Below are 20,785 nucleotides of genomic sequence, written 5' to 3' on the forward strand. Positions count from 1 at the left end.
AAATCAGGTGGGGATTCAGTTCTTCTTGTGGTTAGGTTATAAATTGCATTCACTGGTGCTGCTTTTTCAAACATGACATTCACTTTGATGCAGCACATACATAAAAGCACATAATTTCATAATACATCTTTGTTAGGCTATTGACAACCATATCTGAGTAGAAACTGCACAGGAAAATTGGGATAAACTATAATTACTCAGACTGGCCTTTGAGCACGACACAGAAATCAGTGGTGTGTTCATGTGGTGAGTATTATGGGATGCTGATGAGTGCAGGCACACAAAACAGCTCATTCGGCAGCAGAGCCACACGAGCTATTCCTCTTTGTCTGCAAGTGCTTACCCACCCTCTAGCAGGGAGTCAAGCTGTAGCTTTTCTACCTCAGCAGTGGGTGTTGGGTATGAAGCCGTGTCTCTCCATGCACCCTGAATACAGCGTTTGTGCAAGCTGTATGGTCCCAAGTTCCCTCCAGTCATTCAGCTGTATTGCAGAGTTTTCCCTGAAACCACCTTCACCCTACACCTTTTATTTTTACCATCTTTTCTCCTACAAAATCAACGGCGATCCTCTAGCTTTTGTCTTCCACACCAGTTTTCTCCCACTGTATTATTATTTTGCTATATTTCCTTGCCAATTACCTTTTTCTTTAATTTTCCATCTTCAAACTTTGCCATTCTATTATGGGCATATTCCTATCATAGATGTTCATTATTACTTTTTTACTGTGTAAGTGAGGATTTGGATTCAGATCCCCTTCAGGTACTGTAAATCCCAGGATATTAAAGTGTCTCTGGTACACGTTCAGAATTATCTTTTTGAGAAATATGTTGGGATATAAAAATCAGCAGCCCTTGGCACCGGTACTGAAACCTCCTTCGTTTTTATCTGACTGACTTCCTGCAACTTGTAGCTGCAAACAGGCTGACATTGCTCACTGCTGTGAGTTGTTAGAGCCAATATTGTCCACCCATACTAGCTTTGAGGCTCAGCTTTTTTGTCTTCAGGCTTCACCACCATTGAACGTATTCCCAGATCTGTTCTGGAAATTCAATTATTCCATCCTCAGTGTCCTCTATTTCGTGGTACGGCTGCTGGACAGCTTATGCAATTAGAGAAAATGTTTGTGGCTCTGATCCTGAGTTACTTCTTGTATCTCAGGATGAGTAGTTGCCCAGTGAAGTACCAGCTGTGACCATTTACTTTCTATTGATGGCTTGTTGGTGTTTATTCCCCCTTGATGGCTTATTGGTGTTTATTCCCCCTTCAACCCTGATTCTTTTAGGAGTCTGGTGAGACCCTTTCCTTTAGTTGGAGACCCTATAAAATGTACATCTGAGTTTCAGTACCACCCCCACCACACAGGAAAATTCTTTAATGCGTAGCAACCTACTTGCCAGTACAGTTTTCACTAGTACTTACAACTAACCTCTTTTAACAGAAGTGGGTTTACAGAACCAGGCAATGATTCCCCTGTCTTTGTGTGTGATGACTGCTTAGAGACCAAAGGGCCTGGATACCTCTATTCAGGTTCTGTAAAACTGGTAAATAGGTTGTGTCCTATTTATCAGTAAATATTTGTTGTGTCCTATTTATTTCAATAAATAAATTCTGAAATATAAGTAAAGTATTATAAATACAATTCAAGGTATTATAAATACAATATATATAAAGTATTATACTATAAGTAAATAAACCTGGGACTCAATCTGGGAGGCCAGGTCTACTAGGGGCTGGTGGAGCTGGTCGTTTTGGTAGGAGGCTTGCCAGGCTGGTCAAGGAGGCTTTAAACTAGATGTGTTGAGGGAGGGGGGCATCATTCCATCCCAACACACCCAGTCAGTTGCCAGAACCTATAATAAATGCTTGGAGCAATGTAGAGATATCCCAGCCGCTCCAGCCAATGAGCCGGCTTCAGTTGGAGCTCGGCTCAGATGCCTCTATATGAACACCCGCAGCATGGGGAACAAACAAGAGGAATTAGAGATGTGGGCACATCTACGGGGGTATGATATAATAGGGATCACAGAAACATGGTGGGATGGCTCCTACGACTGGAGTGTTGGAATGGAAGGTTACAGGCTCTTTAGGAAGGACAGGCCTGGCAGGTGGGGAGGGGGAGTTGCCCTTTATGTTAGGGATAGGCTGGAGAGTATGGAACTCTGTCTGGGGACAGGTGAGCAGTCCACAGAGAGTTTGTGGGTCAGGATTAAAGGGAATATAGCTATGGGGGACATTACTGTGGGGATCTGTTACAGACCGCCTGATCAAGGAGAACCTGCTGATGAAGCACTCAATAGACAGATAGGAAAAGCCTCACGCTCACAGGCCCTTGTTCTCATGGGTGACTTCAACCACCCTGACATCTGTTGGAAGGAGGGTATGGTTCAGCACAAGCAATCCAGGAGGTTCCTCGATTGTGTGGAAGACAACTTCCTTCTGCAAGTAATAGAGGAGCCAACAAGGAGAAGTGCCGTGCTTGACCTCGTGCTCACCAACAGGGAAGGGCTCGTTGGAAACGTGATGCTCCAGGGCAGCCTTGGATGCAGCGATCACGAGATGGTCAAATTTGAGATCCTCAGGACAGTGAGGAGAGCGTGCAGCAAGCTCACTGCCCTGGACTTCAAAAGAGCAGACTTTGGCCTCTTCAGGAACCTGCTTCGGAAGGTTCCATGGGATACAGTCCTAGAGGGCAGAGGGGCCCAAGACTGTTGGTTGATATTCAAGGATCACCTGCTGCAAGCTCAGGAGTGTTGCATCCCAACCAGAAGGAAGTGCAGCAGGAGGGCCAGGAGACCTCATTGGATGGATAAGGAGCTCCTGAGGAAAATTCAAATGAAAAAAGAGGCTTATAAAAGCTGGAAGGAAGGACAGGCGGCATGGGAAGAATACAGGGATGTTGTCCAGGAAGTTAGGGACCAGGTTAGGAAAGTTAAGGCCCAGTTAGAATTAAACTTGGCTAGGGATGTGAAAGACAACAAAGGGATTCTATAGGCACATTACAAATAAAAAGACAGACTAGGGACAATGTGGGCCCTCTCTGGAAGCTATCAGGAGAACTTGCTACACGGGATTTGGAGAAGGCTGAGGTTTGGAATGACTTCTTTGCTTTGGTCTTCACTGGCAAAGGCTCTGACTGCACCACAAAACTCTTGGAAGGCAGATGCAGGGACTGCGAGAATGAAGACCTTGGGCCCACTGTAGGAGAGGATCCGGTTTGAGACCATCTTAAAAATCTGAACGTGCACAAGTCCATGGGTCCTAATGAGATCCATCCGTGGGTCCTGAAGGAGCTGGTGAATGAAGTTGCAAAGCCACTGTCCGTCATATTTGAAAAATCATGGCAGTCAGGTGAAGTTCCCGATGACTGAAAAAGGGAAATATAACCCCCATTTTCAAGAAGGGGAAAATGGATGAGCGAGGGAACTACAGACCAGTCAGTCTCACCTCTGTGCCTGGCAAAATCTTGGAGCAGATTCCCCTGGATGACATGCTAAGGCACATGAAAATCAACAAGGTGCTTGGTGACAGCCAGCATGGCTTCACTAAGGGGAAATCCTGCCTGACCAATTTGGTGGCCTTCTGTGATGGGGCTACAGAACTGATGGACAGGGGTAGAGCAGTTGATGTCATCTACCTGGACTTGTGCAAAACCTTCGACACTGTCCCACACGACATCCTTGTCTCTAAATTGGAGAGACATCAATTCGATGGATGGACCACTCGTTGGATAAAGACCTGGCTGGATGGCTGCACACAAAGAGTTGTGGTCAATGGCTCAATGTCCAGCTGGAGACCAGTAACAAGCGCTGTCCCTCAGGGATCGGTGTTGGGACCAGTCTTGTTCAACATCTTCGTCGCTGACATGGACAGTGGGATTGAGTGCGCCCTCAGCAAGTTTGCTGATGACACCAAGCTGTGTAGTTCGGTTGATACCCTGGAGGGAAGGAATGCCATCCAGAGGGACCTTGACACACTTGTGAGGTGGGCTGATGCCAACCTGATGAGGTTTAACCATGCCAAGTGCAAGGTCCTACACCTGGGTCGGAGCAATCCCAGGCACAGCTCCAGGTTGGGCAGAGAAGAGATTCAGAGCAGCCCTGTGGAGAAGGACTTGGGGGTGTTGGCTGATGAGAAAATGAACATGAGCTGGCTTGAGAGTGCGTTCGCAGCCCAGAAAGCCAACCCTATTTTGGGCTGCATCAAAAGGAGCGTGACCAGCAGGTCAAAGGAGGTGATCCTGCCCCTCTACTCTGCTCTTGTGAGACCTCACCTGGAGTATTGTGTGCAGTTCTGGTGTCCTCAACATAAAAAGGACATGGAACTGTTGGAACAAGTCCAGAGAAGGGCCACGAGGATGATCAGAGGACTGGAGCACCTCCCGTATGAAGACAGGCTGAGGAAGTTGGGGCTGTTCAGCCTGGAGAAGAGAAGGCTGTGTGGAGACCTCATAGCAGCCTTCCAGTATCTGAAGGGGGCCTACAAGGATGCTGGGGAGGGACTCTTCTCTAGGGACTGTCGTGACAGGACAAGGGGTAACGGGTTCAAACTTAAACAGGAAGTTTAGATTGGATATAAGGAAGAAGTTCTTTACTGTGAGGGTGGTGAGGCACTGGAATGGGTTGCCCAGGGAGGTTGTGAATGCTCCATCCCTGGTGGTGTTCAAGGCCAGGTTGGCCAGAGCCTTGGGTGACACAGTTTAGTGTGAGGTGTCCCTGCCCATGGTAAGGGGGTTGGAACTAGATGACCTTAAGGTCTTTTCCAACCCTACGTATTCTATGATTCTATAAATACTAAATATGTAGTTCTTAAAATAATTTATAAAATAAGTGTTCTTCCATCACCTCCCTTAAGTATGAAATTATGGACTCATGGGATCATTCTTCAGAATGATCCCAAATTCTGATCATCCTTCAGGGGGAAAAAGAAAAAAAAAATGAAAAGGAGTGGATGTTATTCCTTTCGAGTCTTTTTTAAGAGACTGCCAGAATCTGGCAGATTACGAACCCTGACTTTAGGATGATGCAAGTGGCTTTCTCCATTCCTCTCTTTCTTCTCTCTTTCTTTCCTTTCTTCCTGTTTGCCTGTCTTCCTTTTTCTTAGCTGATTCCATCACTTTCTGGACTGCAGGTCAGATCCTGACCTATTCTGCCTTTTTGTTTAGCTATCTTCTGTTATTATATCTGCTTTTGATAGTGTATTTCCTTCCCAGATACAGCTATAAATTTCACTTTTATTCTGTAGCTATGCCTTGAAGGAACTATATACATTTTAATGAGTGATGCCAAGTTTCCTAGAAACATGTCCTGGTTTTGGTTGGGATAGAGTTAATTTTGTCCCTAGTAGCTGGCTGTGCTGTGTTTTGGCTTCAGTCTGAGAACAATGCTGATAACACACCAGTGTTTTAACTGTTGTTGAGTAGCATTTACCCCAATCAAAGACTTTTCAGTCTCTCATGCTCTGCTGGTAAGGAGGGGCACAAGAAGCCAGGAGGAAGCAGAGACAGGATACCTGACCCAAACCACACAAAGGGGTATTCCATACCACAGCATGTCATGCCCAGTATATAGACTGGGGGGGAGTTACCTGGGAGGCCCAGATCACCACTCGGGTTGAGCTGGTTATCAGCTGGCAGGAGGTGAGCAAGTGTATTGGGCATCACTTGTGTTTTTTCCCCAGGGGGTAGGCTTTATTCCTTCCTCTCTATTATTATTATGCTGTTATTTCAATTATTGAACTGTTCTTTCTCTACCTGTGGATTTTTACATCCTTCCCCATTCTCTCTGAGTGTGAGGGAGCAAGGGGCTGGTGGTAGGGTGGGCTTAAACACTGACAAAACACTTTTTTATTCACAATTAGACTCTCAAAGTTACACAATATGTATAAATGCAATAGAGAAAACAGGACCAATAATTTAATTAATAGGAATGTTAGGGGGGTTTATGTGCTGTATGCAGGGTGGATATCAAAGCATTAGCCCTACTGCCTAGTCCTTAACCCTCAAAAGTACTTCCTAATCCCTAGACACATAGCTTCTAGAAAATAGGGTTGCGACTATGTGGGTCCATCTTCATAAACCATAGTTATTCCTATGACTTAGGTAAATATTAATTATAGCAGAATATCAGGTACTCTCTGGAACAATGTTTGGCAGTTTAGCATATCAGAATGATAAAGAAATGTTTCATGTCAATGGAACATCTGTATGGAATACTCTTATAGCAGTCACATCTTCCCTGTGAGGGTGGTGAGGCCCTGGCACAGGTTGCCCAGAGAAGCTGTGGCTGCCCCATCCCTGGCAGTGTTCAAGGCCAGGTTGGACAGGGCTTGGAGCAACCTGGTCTAGCGGGAGGTGTCCCTGCCCATGGCAGGGGGTTGGAACTGGATGAGCTTTAAAGTCCCTTCCAACCCAAAGCAGTCTGTGATACTGATTCTATGGAACATGATTCCTGAATCAAGCTCCAATTATCTAGACTTAAAATACAGGAAAGGTGAGTTTTGTCTTTTGAATCTATTAGCTTTTGACTTAAGAACTAACAATTTCAAGTATACAATAAAGACTTAGGAGAAACCCACAAAGAAAAAACCCATATCTTAATTTGAATTCTTGTTTCCAAATTTGTAGCAATAGTTTTGTGAGCCAGTGTGGCGGTACAAATGAAATTAGCTTGTAGTTGCAGCTCTGTTTCATTTGCTATAGTGTTTTCAAGTAAATATACTTGCAAAATTACTCTTTTTACATTTTGCGGATGAAATTATGAATATTCCAATCTTTTAAGATTGTATTTTCATTATGCAAATTTGTATGAAAAAATGATACTTGTGCCACACATCAACAAACATCTTTATGTGGTAAGAAAGGAAAGAAGAAGTTCTGTGTTTCTTGTGCAGCCTGGAGTGTCTTGGCTTGGGGTTTTTGTTTTGGTTTGGTTTTTCTAGGTACCTTTCGCCTTATTTGTGCTGTACACTTTCACAGGATTTTTTTTGCATTGCTACCATCTAATGGTCATAATGTCTTGCCTTACCTCTAATGGTAGTAATTTTGTCTTGCTCATGTACAGCTTTCAGACAGAAATCATACAATGGCTTTTGTCTTTTGATCAAAAAATAAAATAGTAGTAAAATACTGAAATTACTGCCAGACTTTCATCAGCCATTTTTTTTCTGTTTGCATGGTACAGTCTTTTTTCCTCGGTGTTCCTAAATTTCTAATGATAAAGAGGGTTATGATTAATTTGCAGATAGAATAGCCCTTTTCTAAATGCACACTACTCAATAAATGAACAAGCTGCTAACAGTAATTAAAGTAATGTCATCCTGTGCTAAAATTGCTTGTGCTAATAAAGCTAATTGGCAACAGAAAGCATTAACTGTGATTAGTCATATGCATCTAATGTCATCACCAGTGCCTATAATTTTCTACGTAGATGGAATTTCACATCTGTTTTAAATCACTTGTCTGTTGTCTGCCTTGGTGTTCTCTTCTATATTATTGTACCAAAGATTCTTTTACTACAATAGATGATAGAAAAGTTAATTTTCTGCTTCAAAGAACTGCACAGCAGAGAACATACGAAGCAATTCCAAGTCACTTATTATGAAAGAAATGTTTGATTTCAGATAAATTAATAAATCTGCATTTTCCTTTTTTTGCATATAGTTTGATACCTATTTCTAAAGCACGTATATTATTTGCAACAGAACATTCATCTAATCAATTTAGACCCAAGCTGTATTTCACAGTAAAGCAAATGAGTCAAAAGATCCATTTCGCATCTGTTATGGAAATCTGCAAAATATCACTATCAGGAAGACAAACTTTCCAGACTTCCACACCATTTATGATAAGACAAATACTTAGCTGCAAGAAGAACGCCAATTATTTGCTGTGTCAACCCAAAAGGGCAGACCTTAAGTTATCAAGAGCCAGGTGGCTGAAAACATAGCTTTAGACACCAAAAATTCACTACTTACTTTTTTGCAGCATTCTTTTTTCATATTTGAATATTTCCTCCTCCCTTCGGTTGTTTAAGAGCTCACCAATCACTTCTACAAGTGGTTTTCACAAATTACATTTACTAGGCCTCTCTAATTCACACAGCTTTCTTTGTTCTTTGTACCAAATGGGTACCTTTTTCTAAAACCACAAAGGTGTTCTTGAGTGCTTCAGCTGAGGACTTTTACCTGTGCTGGATGGAGTAACTATTTCACCTAACCCCCACCCTTGGCTACACTTCCTAGTTTCCTTTTATCCAGCTGCTTAGAATTATGGATTGTGTTCACCTGATGTTTGGCCTCATTGACTATGTAAAAATGTAGAGCTATCATATCACCTCAGGATCAGCAAAGGCAAACCAACTGATCTCAGCTCGCAGAGAAATGTGTAGATTAAAGTAAAGGGAACATCTGCTCTTTGAACAGCTCCAATGAGCCTTTTTTTGTTTTGCTGCAGTTACCTGGCTTTTTCCACTTCAGATTTCAGGTGTATGTCCATTACTCAAAAAGCTACCTCCTTGCTTGTGATGTTTTTTTAATCCCATTTCAGAGCATGACTTTTTTTCATTATTCTTCATTTTCTAAGACTAGGTTCCAGGTCTACTCATAAAAATGCTCATAATTTTGGAATTTGTCATGCTATTACTCATACGAATTAAGATGCATCACTACGACCCGCCTTGTGGTTTATGTGACATTAATGTCAGTACCCTCACTCTTTCACAGAATCATAAATTTCACAAAGTAAGTTAATTGCAAAGATATGAAGAGCCTGATACTTACCCACATCAAAGTATTCTTAATCAGATTCGATTTCTTGGGTTGTATAGACCACAGATGATTTTGTTTTGTTGAGTTTTCAGTTTTTTTTGAGAGATCCAGTAGAAATCAAGGATACAAATTTGAAATCCCATCTAGAACTGCAGGTATTAATATTCATTTTGTCAGCTGACAACACAACATTCATGATAATTCGTTCAAAAGGTCCAAGTGACGTGTTTGGGAGCTCAGAGGAGTTACCATATTGGCTCACTTTTACGTGTGCTTCTCGATGTCAGTAAATGTTAACTTTCAGATGACTTAGTTGGCAAAATCCTCCCACTTCTGAGAGGCCAAAGTGGTCCTGTTCTGGTTTCAGCTGGGATGTAGTTAATTTTCTCTCTAGCAGCTGGCGTAGTGCTGTGCTTTGGCTTTAGTCTGAGAACAATGCTGATAACACACCAATGTTTTAGCTGTTGTTGAGTAGCACTTACCACAATCAAGGACTTTACAGTTTCATGCTCTCCTGATGAGGAGGGGCATGAGAAGCTGGGGGAAGCAGAGACAGGACACCTGACCCAGACTAGCCAAAGGGGTATTCCATACCACAGCACATCATGCCCAGTATAGAAACTGGGGGGAGTTACCTGGAAGGCCCAGATCATTGCTCAGGTCAGGCTGGGCATTGATTAGCGGGTGGTGAGCAATTGTATTGTGTATCACTTATGTTTATTGGGTTTTATTCCTCTCTTTTTCCTTTTTGTCATGATTATTATTATATTTTACTGTTGTTTTAACTATTAAATCGTCCTTATCTCAACCCACAGCTTTTGCATTATTCTTTCTCCCCATTCCAGTGGGGCAAGTTGGGGGGACTGAATGGCTGCGTGGTGCTTGGTTGACAGCTGGGGTTAAATCATAACAAGTCCACGTAGACCTGGAGATTTCTAATTTTTGACAGCTTGGATAACTTTACAAGTACCCAACTCCTTTGTAATGGCAGCAGTATTCATAAGAAATAGGCACTGTGTCTGCTTGGGCACATAAAATCAGTAATCCACCTCTGAGAAATCTCTAAAAAAAGAGCCCCAAGTTTTTGCCTGCATATACCAAAGAGTAGTATGTAATTGTTGTTAGAGGTCATGACTGCCACTAAAAACCAGTTCACCCACTGCGGTGAACTCAGATACTGACAAACCCTGCCCATGGAGCACAGTTAGGACTTCTGGTCTTGTGGATGACAGAGCATTTGCAAAAATGTTTTACAACCAAAGACTTCAGGGCCCAAGTTCAGATGCTCTTTCATCTCAGTTAGAGAAGTATATGATCACTATATGGGCCATGTAGCTAACAGGTGGACCATTTACCAGATTTTTAAATCATTGATCAGAATTGATATGCGTCTGAGGCATGCTGTAGGATAATCATAGAGTAGTTACTTAATTCCTTGGCATTCTTCTCATCCCTGCTTCTTCATATCACCCTTCTCAGACTGAAGTTTTGTCATTTTATGTTCTAAAAGCTTTATGGTTCTTGCCCTCACTTTGGATCTTGCATCCTACATATTTATCATTTACTGGTCTAATGGATAAGTAGAGCAGTAAGGGGCAAATTGACCTGCCTGAGAAAGGAAAGCAATACATTGCTACCTATGTAATTGCTGTCCTATTTCCCAGAATCTCACATTTTTTTTTGTATTTATTGTTCTTCTGATTAGTAAGCAAGAAATCTGCAAGTGTAACTATAAAGCCGTCTTTCTCTCACATCGCCTAACACAGGTACTGGTTCAGTCCAACATCAAAAGACTGGTGGAACAGGAGTAAGGAATATTTTAAGGGAAGAAAAAGCAAATAATGTTTGATGGAAGAACTATCTGTATAATTCAATTTTAGTTAATGCAACTATATGGCTACATGAGCCAGCTATTTCCCTAGGCTTTCCCAATAATCACTGGAGACAAAGGTTCCTCTGCAGGAACACTGAGCCTACCTACTGCAGCTCATGAACGCTGCCTTTTCAATTATAAAACCAATTATCAGATTAAATAAATATGAGAAGGTATTAACAGATGCTAATTAGACATCACTCTAATCTTTAGCATCTATTAATAGATGCTAAAGCTTAGACATCAGTCCAAGCTTTAGATATGAAAAGTGTCAACACAATGTCACCAATAAGTAAAACACAAAAGTGTTACCCTGGTCATCATTTAAATGTATTTTCTACAGCAAATGTTTCACCAACACAAAAGTGCCAATTCTGACTAAACTTCAGTTTAATTACTTTGTTAAGAGTTTTTATTTAAGTGCATAGGGAACATTACAAATTCCCTGACAGAATTCCAGTACTACAGACAAGACGGATGATTTTTAGGGCTTTTTTTGGTACTTCTTTTTTCACCATGGAGTTAGCCCACATCAGGCAGATGATTCTGGTGTACTTCATACAGTTTATAAACTTTTCTTGTAAGATGGAATCGTTCAGCTTTTCCGTATTCTTTCAAGACCACAAATGCCATAGATTGATATGAGTGATTATAGAGCGATGGATTATATGTGTAATTAAGGAGTATCACTATGCTGTTTATATTATTTATTATACTAAAAATCTATGAAAAGGAGGGGTTTTTCCTTACACTGTTTATGAAAGGACAGGTGTATCTTTTAATATCAAGTTAACAGCTGTTTGAGAACATGCCACCACTATTGATTCTCTGAAGTAATTACCAGTTGTAAAGCTGATGGAAAGAACCAAAGCTTTAATCTGAAAGCCATTTAAATATTGATATTTTTATTTAACACCTGTAATCTATTACAAACAAGTTTTTCTCTTTAAACTGAACAAATGTCTTCATTTAAAGTAGTAAAATATACTATAGGAAATGCTTCAGAATACTTTAAACCCTTAGAAAATGGGCAGAAACGCAGAGTGGAAAGAAAACCAGATTACATGCAATGGGACAAGTGGTCATGTTTTCCCTTCTGGTGACAATGCAACTTGGCTCTGCAGCTCAAAGTTTTGAAGTGTTGGCTACTACCAAAGGGAGCTATTGAACTGTGCTGAGCCTCAACTTCTGCAGGGCATGAGGACCCTGCAAATTAAAACTCAAGCTGAGCACTGAGAGTCACAGGGGCTGGAAATCTAGGGACTCTGCCGTCCCTTAAATGCTCTGCATCATCTCAGGCATCAGGTCTCAAGCAGGCCTCTTTCCACTGCCCAGCTGTCAGTTCTTACTCCTCTTGCAGCACGACAGGCCATTTTCTTCCCCATAAATGCACAGGGTCCCACACAGGAAAAATATATCCTATTTGTATCTCTACCATTTTGCTAGTTTTCAAGAGGCAGGCAATGGAGGAGAACTAAACGAGAAGCAACTCAGAAGTTAAACTGAGCTACTCACACAGCATGTGACAGTACCACAGTTCCAGCTGATCTGGCATGCCTAAGTGGGTTACAGTGGGTGAAAAGGAAAAACACACCACCTCAGAATCTAGGGTGCAAGAAGTTTGAGTCTAAAGGCTCAGCAGTAGGCAAGTTTTGGGTTGCTAGAGGACTCCCAAACAGTGCTTAGATACTAGTTATATTTCACATTACTATTAGAAATAAACTAAGCAGTTCTGACCTAGTTCCTCATTGTGACAAATTAAAATAGCAGTACACCAAATCATATCTAAGAAAAAGGTAAGTGTAATGCATCACAGATGTGGTGATGTACTCAGGTTTTTGCTTTTGTTTTGCAGACGCAAGGCACTGCAGTTGTATGGATAGCTGGTAAACTGAAGACAAAAGATGTAGAACTTCTTCCGGCATAGTTTAACTCTTCAGATACGGGGTAAGAACAGCTTTATTTCAGTCAGATCTACTGCCTGGATTTGTATAATAGAATATATGCCACTTCTGAATTTTAGCCCTATTATCAATTACAAACTGGGGCGCTAATAGTGCATGCTTTTTTGACTGTTACTGGTAAGTTATTTTATCCAGATCTATTAAAAGCCTTCAGCTAATATAAACTAACACTCACCAGTCAGAGGCAAATTACTGGACACAAAGCAGCAGCAGTAGGAATGAAGTGAAATTCCAGTCTTCGTTAGATAGCTCTGTAGCAGAGATGTTTTGCATTGCCTCTTTCAGCTTTAGACATACATGCTTTTCCTTATCAGCCTTCATCTCTATGTAGCTTCTAACACCCATTTACTTCATAAATACCTATGTCTTAAATATGTAATTTTTGCAGTTCTAATAACAGTTCATTCCATCTTTGCAGTCGCCAGTCTTAGTTCTGTGAAATCTTCCATGAGACATCAGGCAAAAAATGCCACATACAACACTGCCAGGATTCTTAATGCATAGAAAGCATGAGCTAATCAAACTGCACAATATATCTGCCACCCTATTTGCAACTGTCATCTTTTGAATGTAGAAACCCCCTCATTTCTGGTGCTGCTGTTCTCCCTTAAGTTCTGTAAGAAATTACCCTGATAAAGCCCTCCTCACACAAAAGGGATGTAAGTACCTTATAATGAAGGGTACTAGGCAGCGTTTACATAGATTCTGCTCTCTCCTCCACTACTTAGAGTAAGAGGAGTTTGATTCAATGTTCAAGTACTATACATCCACTGCCACTATAGATACTGCTATGGCAGCAGCAAAGCAGTGAGCAATCCTTACATATATATTCAGTAAACTAAAAACTTAAATGTATGTCAGCTTAGTAGTAAATATCATTACTTTGTTTCTCCTCAACAGAAAAGCTGTAGTTAATAGAAAAGTTTATGTTTATATTTGAATTTCTAAAACATTCTTAGAGATTTGTAGCACATCAAGGTCCTTCTGTGCTTACAAAACAGTAATTCTTGCCCCATTAAGCTTTCCACTCTGAGGTCGAAAAAGCTTTCTTGTCATGAGAACATACAGTGAAGATTGTCAAAGGTAGCAGTATTCAAGCAGAGACATATTAGCTTGGGACAAAGCTGGAGCTAATCAAAAGTCCAGAGACCATATTAAGTCCTATAGTCATATACGCCTGTGGAATACCTTGATGATACATATAGCTGGGTGTTACGACAGTCTCAAAATAATCTTAAAAATTAATTAATTGCCCTTTAAAAAATGCCATATTATCAGTTGTATCATTTGTGATACGCAAGACTAAATCTGCAGTCCTCATAGCAAGTCTAGAGAGAAGAGTACGTCTCAAGACTACTGATGTAACTAGAAAACTATACAACCCTGTATTTTTTTGTCTAGCAGCAGCAGTCATTTCTATTTCTCCATCTTCACATTCCAAAGGGTCAGATTTCAGTACATAATACTCAGCCCATATATAGAGCAGTAAGGGGCAAACTGACCCGCCTGAGAAAGAAAAGCAGTACACTGCTACCTATGTAACTGCTGTTCAGTTTCCCACAATATCATAAAATCGTTTCAATTTCTCAAATCTTCACGTTCCGAAGGGTCAGATTTCAGTACATAATACTCAGCCCATGCCATCAGTATAAGTAAGCAAGAACAACTTATTCAGAGGATTCAATTACTGGGCATTCTGCTTCTTTCTTCTAGCGCATCTCACAACTTCATCTTTTTCCCTCATAATTAACCTGAGACAAGCATCATGGCCATGAATTATCTGAAGAAAGTTCTCCCAGGGACACATGTCCATCCTGAGGCTCTTGTTTACATCGTTTGCCCATTATTTTACTCAGCCAGCTAGAAAGATTCAACCTTCTTTTTCGAGCTCATTTAAAGTGTGGCAATGACCAAAAAGAAACAAAAGCTTTCTTGAGATCAAGATCTCCGAATCTCCTTCACCCTCCCTCAGAGCTTAACTTCATAATTTATCTGCCTTCTTTCAAGCCAGTACCTTGACATATGCAATACACATGATCTTCTCATTTGACTCTGTTGCCTACCTATAACCTTTTGGTGGCAGACTTTGAACATTTGTTACCATGAAGGATTTCTTGCTCCTAATATAAATGTTTTAGTGTAACTGACAGATCTAATGTCTGCATGAATATGCCATGCTACTCCAACACCACTTTCCTTATTCCTCTCCAGACACATAGCACAAGACTACATTTGGAAGTAGCAGCTACCCTGTTCACTGAAGGAACTGTTTGTCATTCAGAACATAGTTCATACTTTCTCATCTAACAGAAAATAATGTTGGAGGACAGGTGAAAGAGCACCAAGCATCCTCATATGCAAATTCAAGCCTAACATAACCATTAACCTGCACCTAGTTTTATGATGAAAGCCTAGTTCTGATATACTCTGTTCTACACTGTAATTGGAGACTTGCACTAAGCATGCATTACCACATGGAGAAAGCTTCCTCCAGAGCTGAGCCATCTCAAAGGCAGGGGCAGGAGGTCCCATATGCAATGTGCTACCTGTAAGCCAGCCACTGGTCTCTGGACTTAGCACAAAGTCAAGGGCAGTTTGTTCTTCCGGCAGAGGCTGGGAAGTTCCTAGAGAACCACCCGGATGAGTGTACTTCACCTGGACTATTTTCAGAATTCATTAGACCACTCCTTAGAACAACTGGAGGCCTGTTCCACCACATCAGAGACCTTCCTTTCTCATACAGGATGTCAGGATGTTTTACATCTGTGCAACACCAAATTCAAAAATGTTCTTGAGGACAGCACTGATGGCAGTTGCTGAAGCAACTAGGTTTCACCACTGAATTGAGAAGAATTTAATGCAGCATGCAGAAGCACAGCAGTTAATAGATTAACAGCATCAGTACAAGCTTACAGATGAACCACTGCCATTCCATCACTTCCAGTGGAAGCCAATAGTGTTGATTCAATAATTACAAATTCTTGCCTCAGTTTCTGGGAAGTTAGAAACACATCAGCAAAAAGGCTCAAGTAGTTGGACTACGATGGAAACAGAGAAATATTCTTTAACAGAAGGTGAAGTTGGTCTCAGAAAGCAGAGACACCAGTTCCTTCTCCCATCATGTTACACTCAGGCTGGCTAGAGACCACTGAGAGTGTCTACACATGTAGTTATGGGACCTTCAAAATATTTTATACTTACTGAAGCACTCCAGAATGGGCTATACCATAGGCACAACTACCTCTTGCTTCTTCCTAATATTCTATAGTTCAGGGAATTCAGGAAACGCACCACACACACTGCAGTTACACATGTTAAGAAGAGAATATACCCTACCTATTGATGTGTGCACATACAAGTGACCACCTACATTATACAGCTTAGTTAAAAACTGTCTTAAGTGCTTGGACATAGCAATCAATATGAATTATGTATGGATCACATAAATTACACACTTAAAACAATTTAAATATCATGAAGTCACCACCACTTCTGAGTTCAATTACTTGTTTTCAGAGTACTTCAAAATAGACAGTATCGAGAAGAGCTACACACTTCCTCAGCCCTTTTACCTTTTTAAGCTACTTAATTCCGAAGAGACCCTGCAGAAAGAATAGGACCCCCAAATCCCGTGAACATCTCGTAATTCTTAGTTACTACATTTTCTCATTTGAATGTTGGCTGATGAATATGCACAGTCCCCCTGCTGTGCATACTGATCAAAAGCAAAACCCTTCTAAATAAAAAGCACGTGCCAGAACAACAGCTTAGCAGTGACTACAGAACAACCACTCTCTTTAACAAGTACAGCACTAACAAGTCTTTCTGGAAAGATAAAGCAGGAAAAGTATTCTGGAGAAGTCTGGCAAAAACAAGGTCACTTGAGTTTCAGCAGACACTCAGTAGGTTTATCTTAGCAATCTTGTGCCGCTGTCTGATACAAATACCAGCAGAAGACAGTCCACATCTTTCCTGATGATCTGGATGATGGGGTCGAGTACACCCTTAGTAGATTTGCAGACAAAACCAAGTTGGGTGGGAGTATTGATCTGCTGGAGGATAGGAAGGCTCTGCAGAGGGATCTGGACAAGCTGGATCCATGGGCTGTGGCCAACTGTATGACGTTCAACAAGGCGCAGTGCCGGGTCCTGCACTTTGGCCACAACAACCCATGCAACGCTCCAGGCTTGGGGCAGAGTGGATGGAAAGCTGCTCATTGAAAAGCACCTGGAGGTGCAGATTGACGGAGGTGAACAGAAGCCAGCTTGTGCCCAGGCAGCCAAGCAGGAAAACAGCATCCTGGCCTGTATCAGCAATACTGTGGCTCTCAGGATTACGGACAAGACCATCCCCCTGTACTTGGCACTGGTGAGACTCCACCTCAAGTCCTCTGTTCAGTTCTGGGACCCTCACTACAAGAAAGACATTGAGGTGCTTGAATGGGTCAAGAGAAGGTCCACAGAACTGATGAAGGGTCTGAGGCACAAGTCTGGTGAGGAACAGCTGAGGGAACTGAGGGTGCTTAGTCTGGTGAAGAAAAAGCTCAGGGGGACCTTATCACTCTACAACTACCAGAAAGGAGGTTATAGCAAGGTGGAGGTTGGTCTCTTCTCCCAAGTAACAGGTGATAAGACAAGAGGTAACAGCCTCAAGCTGTGCCAGGGGAGGTTTAGATTGGGTATTAGGAATTTCTTTTCCAAAAGGGTGATCAGGCGTTGGAACAGGCTGCCCAGGGAAGTGGTGGAATCACCATCTCTGGAAGTGTTAAAAAAACGTGCAGTTGAGGCCCTCAGTGATAAAATTTAGAGGTGGTCTTGGCAGCTCCAGGGTAATGGTTAGACTTGATTATCTTGAAGTTGATTTCCAACCTAGTTGATTCTATGAATGAGATTCTTTGAACTATCCTGTTGTCTTCTCAGTGACTACCTGTGAACTCAGTGAACAGGGGGAATGCTTGATTAATTAATGTTAGTCAAGAAGATGGTTTACAATTTTAGTTAAGTAGAATAATCTTGCTATAAAATCAAGTACAACACTTACACTTGAAGAAGTTTAACTGGTTAATAGGGCATGAATCATGAACTCTGCCAGGTAACAGAGACATGGGTCTGAAGAGGCAATGAGCCTCTTGCAATGAACTCTTGCTTGAGTAGAAGAATTTTACCAGAAGAGTGCTGAGAGATAAATCCACTGCCCTCATCAACTGACATTTTTATGCTTTTATGCATTTATTCCATCTTCCTCAGTTTCAAGTGACTGAGCCTCTATGCACTTCAAAGAGCACTGTGAAATGTGCAACGCTAGGAAGTCAAACCTGTACAAAGGTATTGGACTTTAGTCCATCTCACAAATGCATTAAAATACCTTTTGATAAAGATGACGCAAATTCCATTACATGCAAGTAAAATTTGATTAAACAGGTTGGGTAGCACAGCCATTCAGAAGAACTCTCCAGCTATGTTCAAACCTTTGTAAGCCTACCTGAGCAGCATAAAGTGTTATTAAAAGATAGCAAAGGGTGTGTACACCCCCCCTCATCTACCATAAAACCTTCAAAACACACCTCCAAAGCTTTCTCTTCAAGTTCAGGATTCCCATACAAGTAATAATAAAGTTAGCAGGTAAAAGACATCCTACATCTCCTCAGAACAAACTCACACTACATCGAATCTAGGTCACATCCCAGGCTTAAATTCTGCCCCCCTCACAAGCTGTTAAAACCAACAATAATTGCAATAGTACATGAATAACCTTTGAATAGTACAGGAATTAGCATTAGGTAAGCCAACCCAGTTTACCTCTATTGCACCCTTTAATTAGAAGGCAAAATACACTGAAAGGTGAATTCCACTCACCACGACTACTCACACCTCCACTCAACTGGTATTACCTATCAGGAATGGAGGCAACTGGGACAAAAATCTCTCCCTTTTCAATTTTGATTATTTTTATTATTCAGTTCTGAGATTATTAACTGGATAGCGGATGGATGTGACCATTCATTAGCAGAAGGAAGGACAACATACTAGAGGACTGTGCTGAAATGCAGACAACAGGGTGAAAGAGTTTCAAGTCATTTGCTCCTAGTATCTCCATCACTTTTAAGGGCTATGTAGCTAGATAATTCAACTTGTTTGCAAGGGACAAATAGCTCCACTGGAAAGGACAAAAGTTTTGCTCCTTACAAGAGTCACTTCTGTAGGCCAACACACTGCTTTCCTGTATTTGGAATTTCTAATTGGATTGCAATTCATATGGTGAAATGAATGGTTTTGTTTCCAAACCTGCTTGCTCAATAACAGATCAGAAAGTGGTAAGAGGACAGCTGCCAACCTTAAAGCTAATACATAAAATATTTTTGGTCAAGCTGATCTGGAAGCAATTCTGAACTGAAGTAAAAAAGCAACTTAGAAACCAATTAGATTTCATCACCTATGAAGAACAAAGAAAAGGACAACCAGAGTTACCAGTTCCACCTGTGATATTGTGGGTTTTTCCCCCCTTCAAATTTCAAACAACTTCTAAGTTTGCAACAATTTGCAATGATGAGTGGCACTGAAATTTAATGTAGAAAATGCAAGAGGAAGCAATAAGGGCAATGCCATTATACATATGTAGGTTTTGTTTGTTTATTATTTCTGTATGCAATGTAATGTTTAGGCACGTTGCTTGGGATGCCTTCTAAAATAAATCATTGGCCATTGTTTAGAGTATCCTTTTGGCTTTAAATACTGGTCAGGAAAACAAATGATGTAAAAAATAAATGAATATAACTATTACAGAAACAAAAAAAAAAAATGATTTGCATCTAAAAGTGCAGGAGGTGAAGTACTTTAACCCTTTCACCAGACAAGGTGGCAATACACACTATATTGCTTCTGTTTGTTTGAGAAGGCTGTTGGAATTTTATACTGACATAGAAAATTATAAATTACACAGAATTAGTTTCCATAATCACTATATATATATACACAAACCAGCTGAGAAAAAACTGGTTTAGAACATACAAATGAAAGCCTCACACAGATCAGTACAGTGAAAGTAACAATTAACATGCTCTGCTGCCAAAATTTGTATTAAAAACACTATATACTTTCAAAATGCATGTACTGTAATTGCATTAGCAGCACAGGCATTTCATTTATTTGACTTGTCTAAAAGGTTTATAGCGTTTTAAATACGCAGATTGTTCTGAAATGTTCCATTGGATAATGCTTGGTATTAAACTAAATCTTGGTGAATGGGTTAAAAGGCAGGTGAATCACAAACACAACAAGCCATGTGCATTTCAAATATTCTAGTGTTTCACCTGTAAGGTATTGTTTCAAGCAAACAAGACTTAACAGAACATATGGCTTTACAGTAACATCAATTTGTCAACTAAGTTGTAGCAATAAATACTTAAAATCTCTACCAATAGACTTACATTTTTGATCTGTTCTGAACAATACAGAAAACAATTACCGATTAAAAAACCTCTTGTAAAATGTTGAACACCAAAAAATTCTTATGTAAATCACTTTTGTAAGCTAGACCAACCAAAATAACATTTATAGGGCATTTCAGTTTCAGAAGAAACATGAATTAATTTTTTTCTTTTCTTTTTACAAGGTGAAAAATGTATGAAAACTGCTAAATACTTTGGTCACACTAATCATCAAATAGTAATGTCTCAAATACATTAGATTTGTGTATTCACTTTTTTTATAAAACTATTCTTACAGCCATTTTAACTATAGTAACACTACTGTCATCATTACGTGGGTAGCAGGATCTTATTTCACAGGCCACCCGTTATTTAGAACAATACAATATAAACATACGCAAAAATTATTGGTATTTCTCAATGTGCAATATTTTTACACTTATGAATTTCTGTACAATGTCTTAAAATCTAGAATATAAATGTTGCTGGTCCTGATCCCTTGCGAAATTAGTGCAGCAGTGACTGGCTTCAACAGGGTCTAGATGAAATCCTCAAAGAAACACTCAAACACCTGGATATCAGTTCATTTTCTTCAGCCAAGGTAGCAGACATCACACATCATACAGGGCCATTAACAGATGCCTCTCCTAAATGGGTGTGCTGATCAGTCCTAAGAGGCCAAAAAAAAATGTAAGTATACAAAAGAAAGACTCAAAACAAATTTGGGTAGGTGCAAAAAATTCTCCCCACAAAACAAG

At 40.6% G+C, this 20,785-nt stretch overlaps 1 protein-coding gene and 1 long non-coding RNA gene across 10 annotated transcripts in view; one reads left to right on the plus strand and one right to left on the minus strand.

Annotated features, from left to right (window-relative positions):
* Window positions 1-14,011: 14,011 nt before the first annotated feature.
* LOC134164468 (uncharacterized) lies at window positions 14,012-14,382 on the plus strand. Its single transcript, XR_009965160.1, has 2 exons — window positions 14,012-14,086; window positions 14,255-14,382. It is a non-coding gene; the product is annotated as an uncharacterized LOC134164468 (long non-coding RNA).
* Window positions 14,383-19,219: 4,837 nt separating this feature from the next.
* The window catches only part of PPP6R3 (protein phosphatase 6 regulatory subunit 3), a 45,397-nt gene continuing 43,831 nt past the window's right edge, over window positions 19,220-20,785 (minus strand). For all 9 annotated transcript variants that reach the window (XR_009965159.1, XM_062620224.1, XM_062620221.1 and 6 more), the window contains one exon: window positions 19,220-20,697. Coding sequence is in view for 8 of the 9 variants with exons in the window: in XM_062620224.1 (XP_062476208.1) it covers window positions 20,646-20,697 (52 nt within the window). In the remaining variant the exon portion in view is untranslated. The remainder of the gene's footprint in view (window positions 20,698-20,785) is intronic.

This window comes from Pezoporus occidentalis, unplaced genomic scaffold, assembly GCF_034315485.1.
Source record: "Pezoporus occidentalis ecotype Australia unplaced genomic scaffold, CSIRO_AGI_Poc_V1 ctg22, whole genome shotgun sequence".
NCBI classification, from domain to species: Eukaryota; Metazoa; Chordata; class Aves; order Psittaciformes; family Psittacidae; genus Pezoporus; species Pezoporus occidentalis.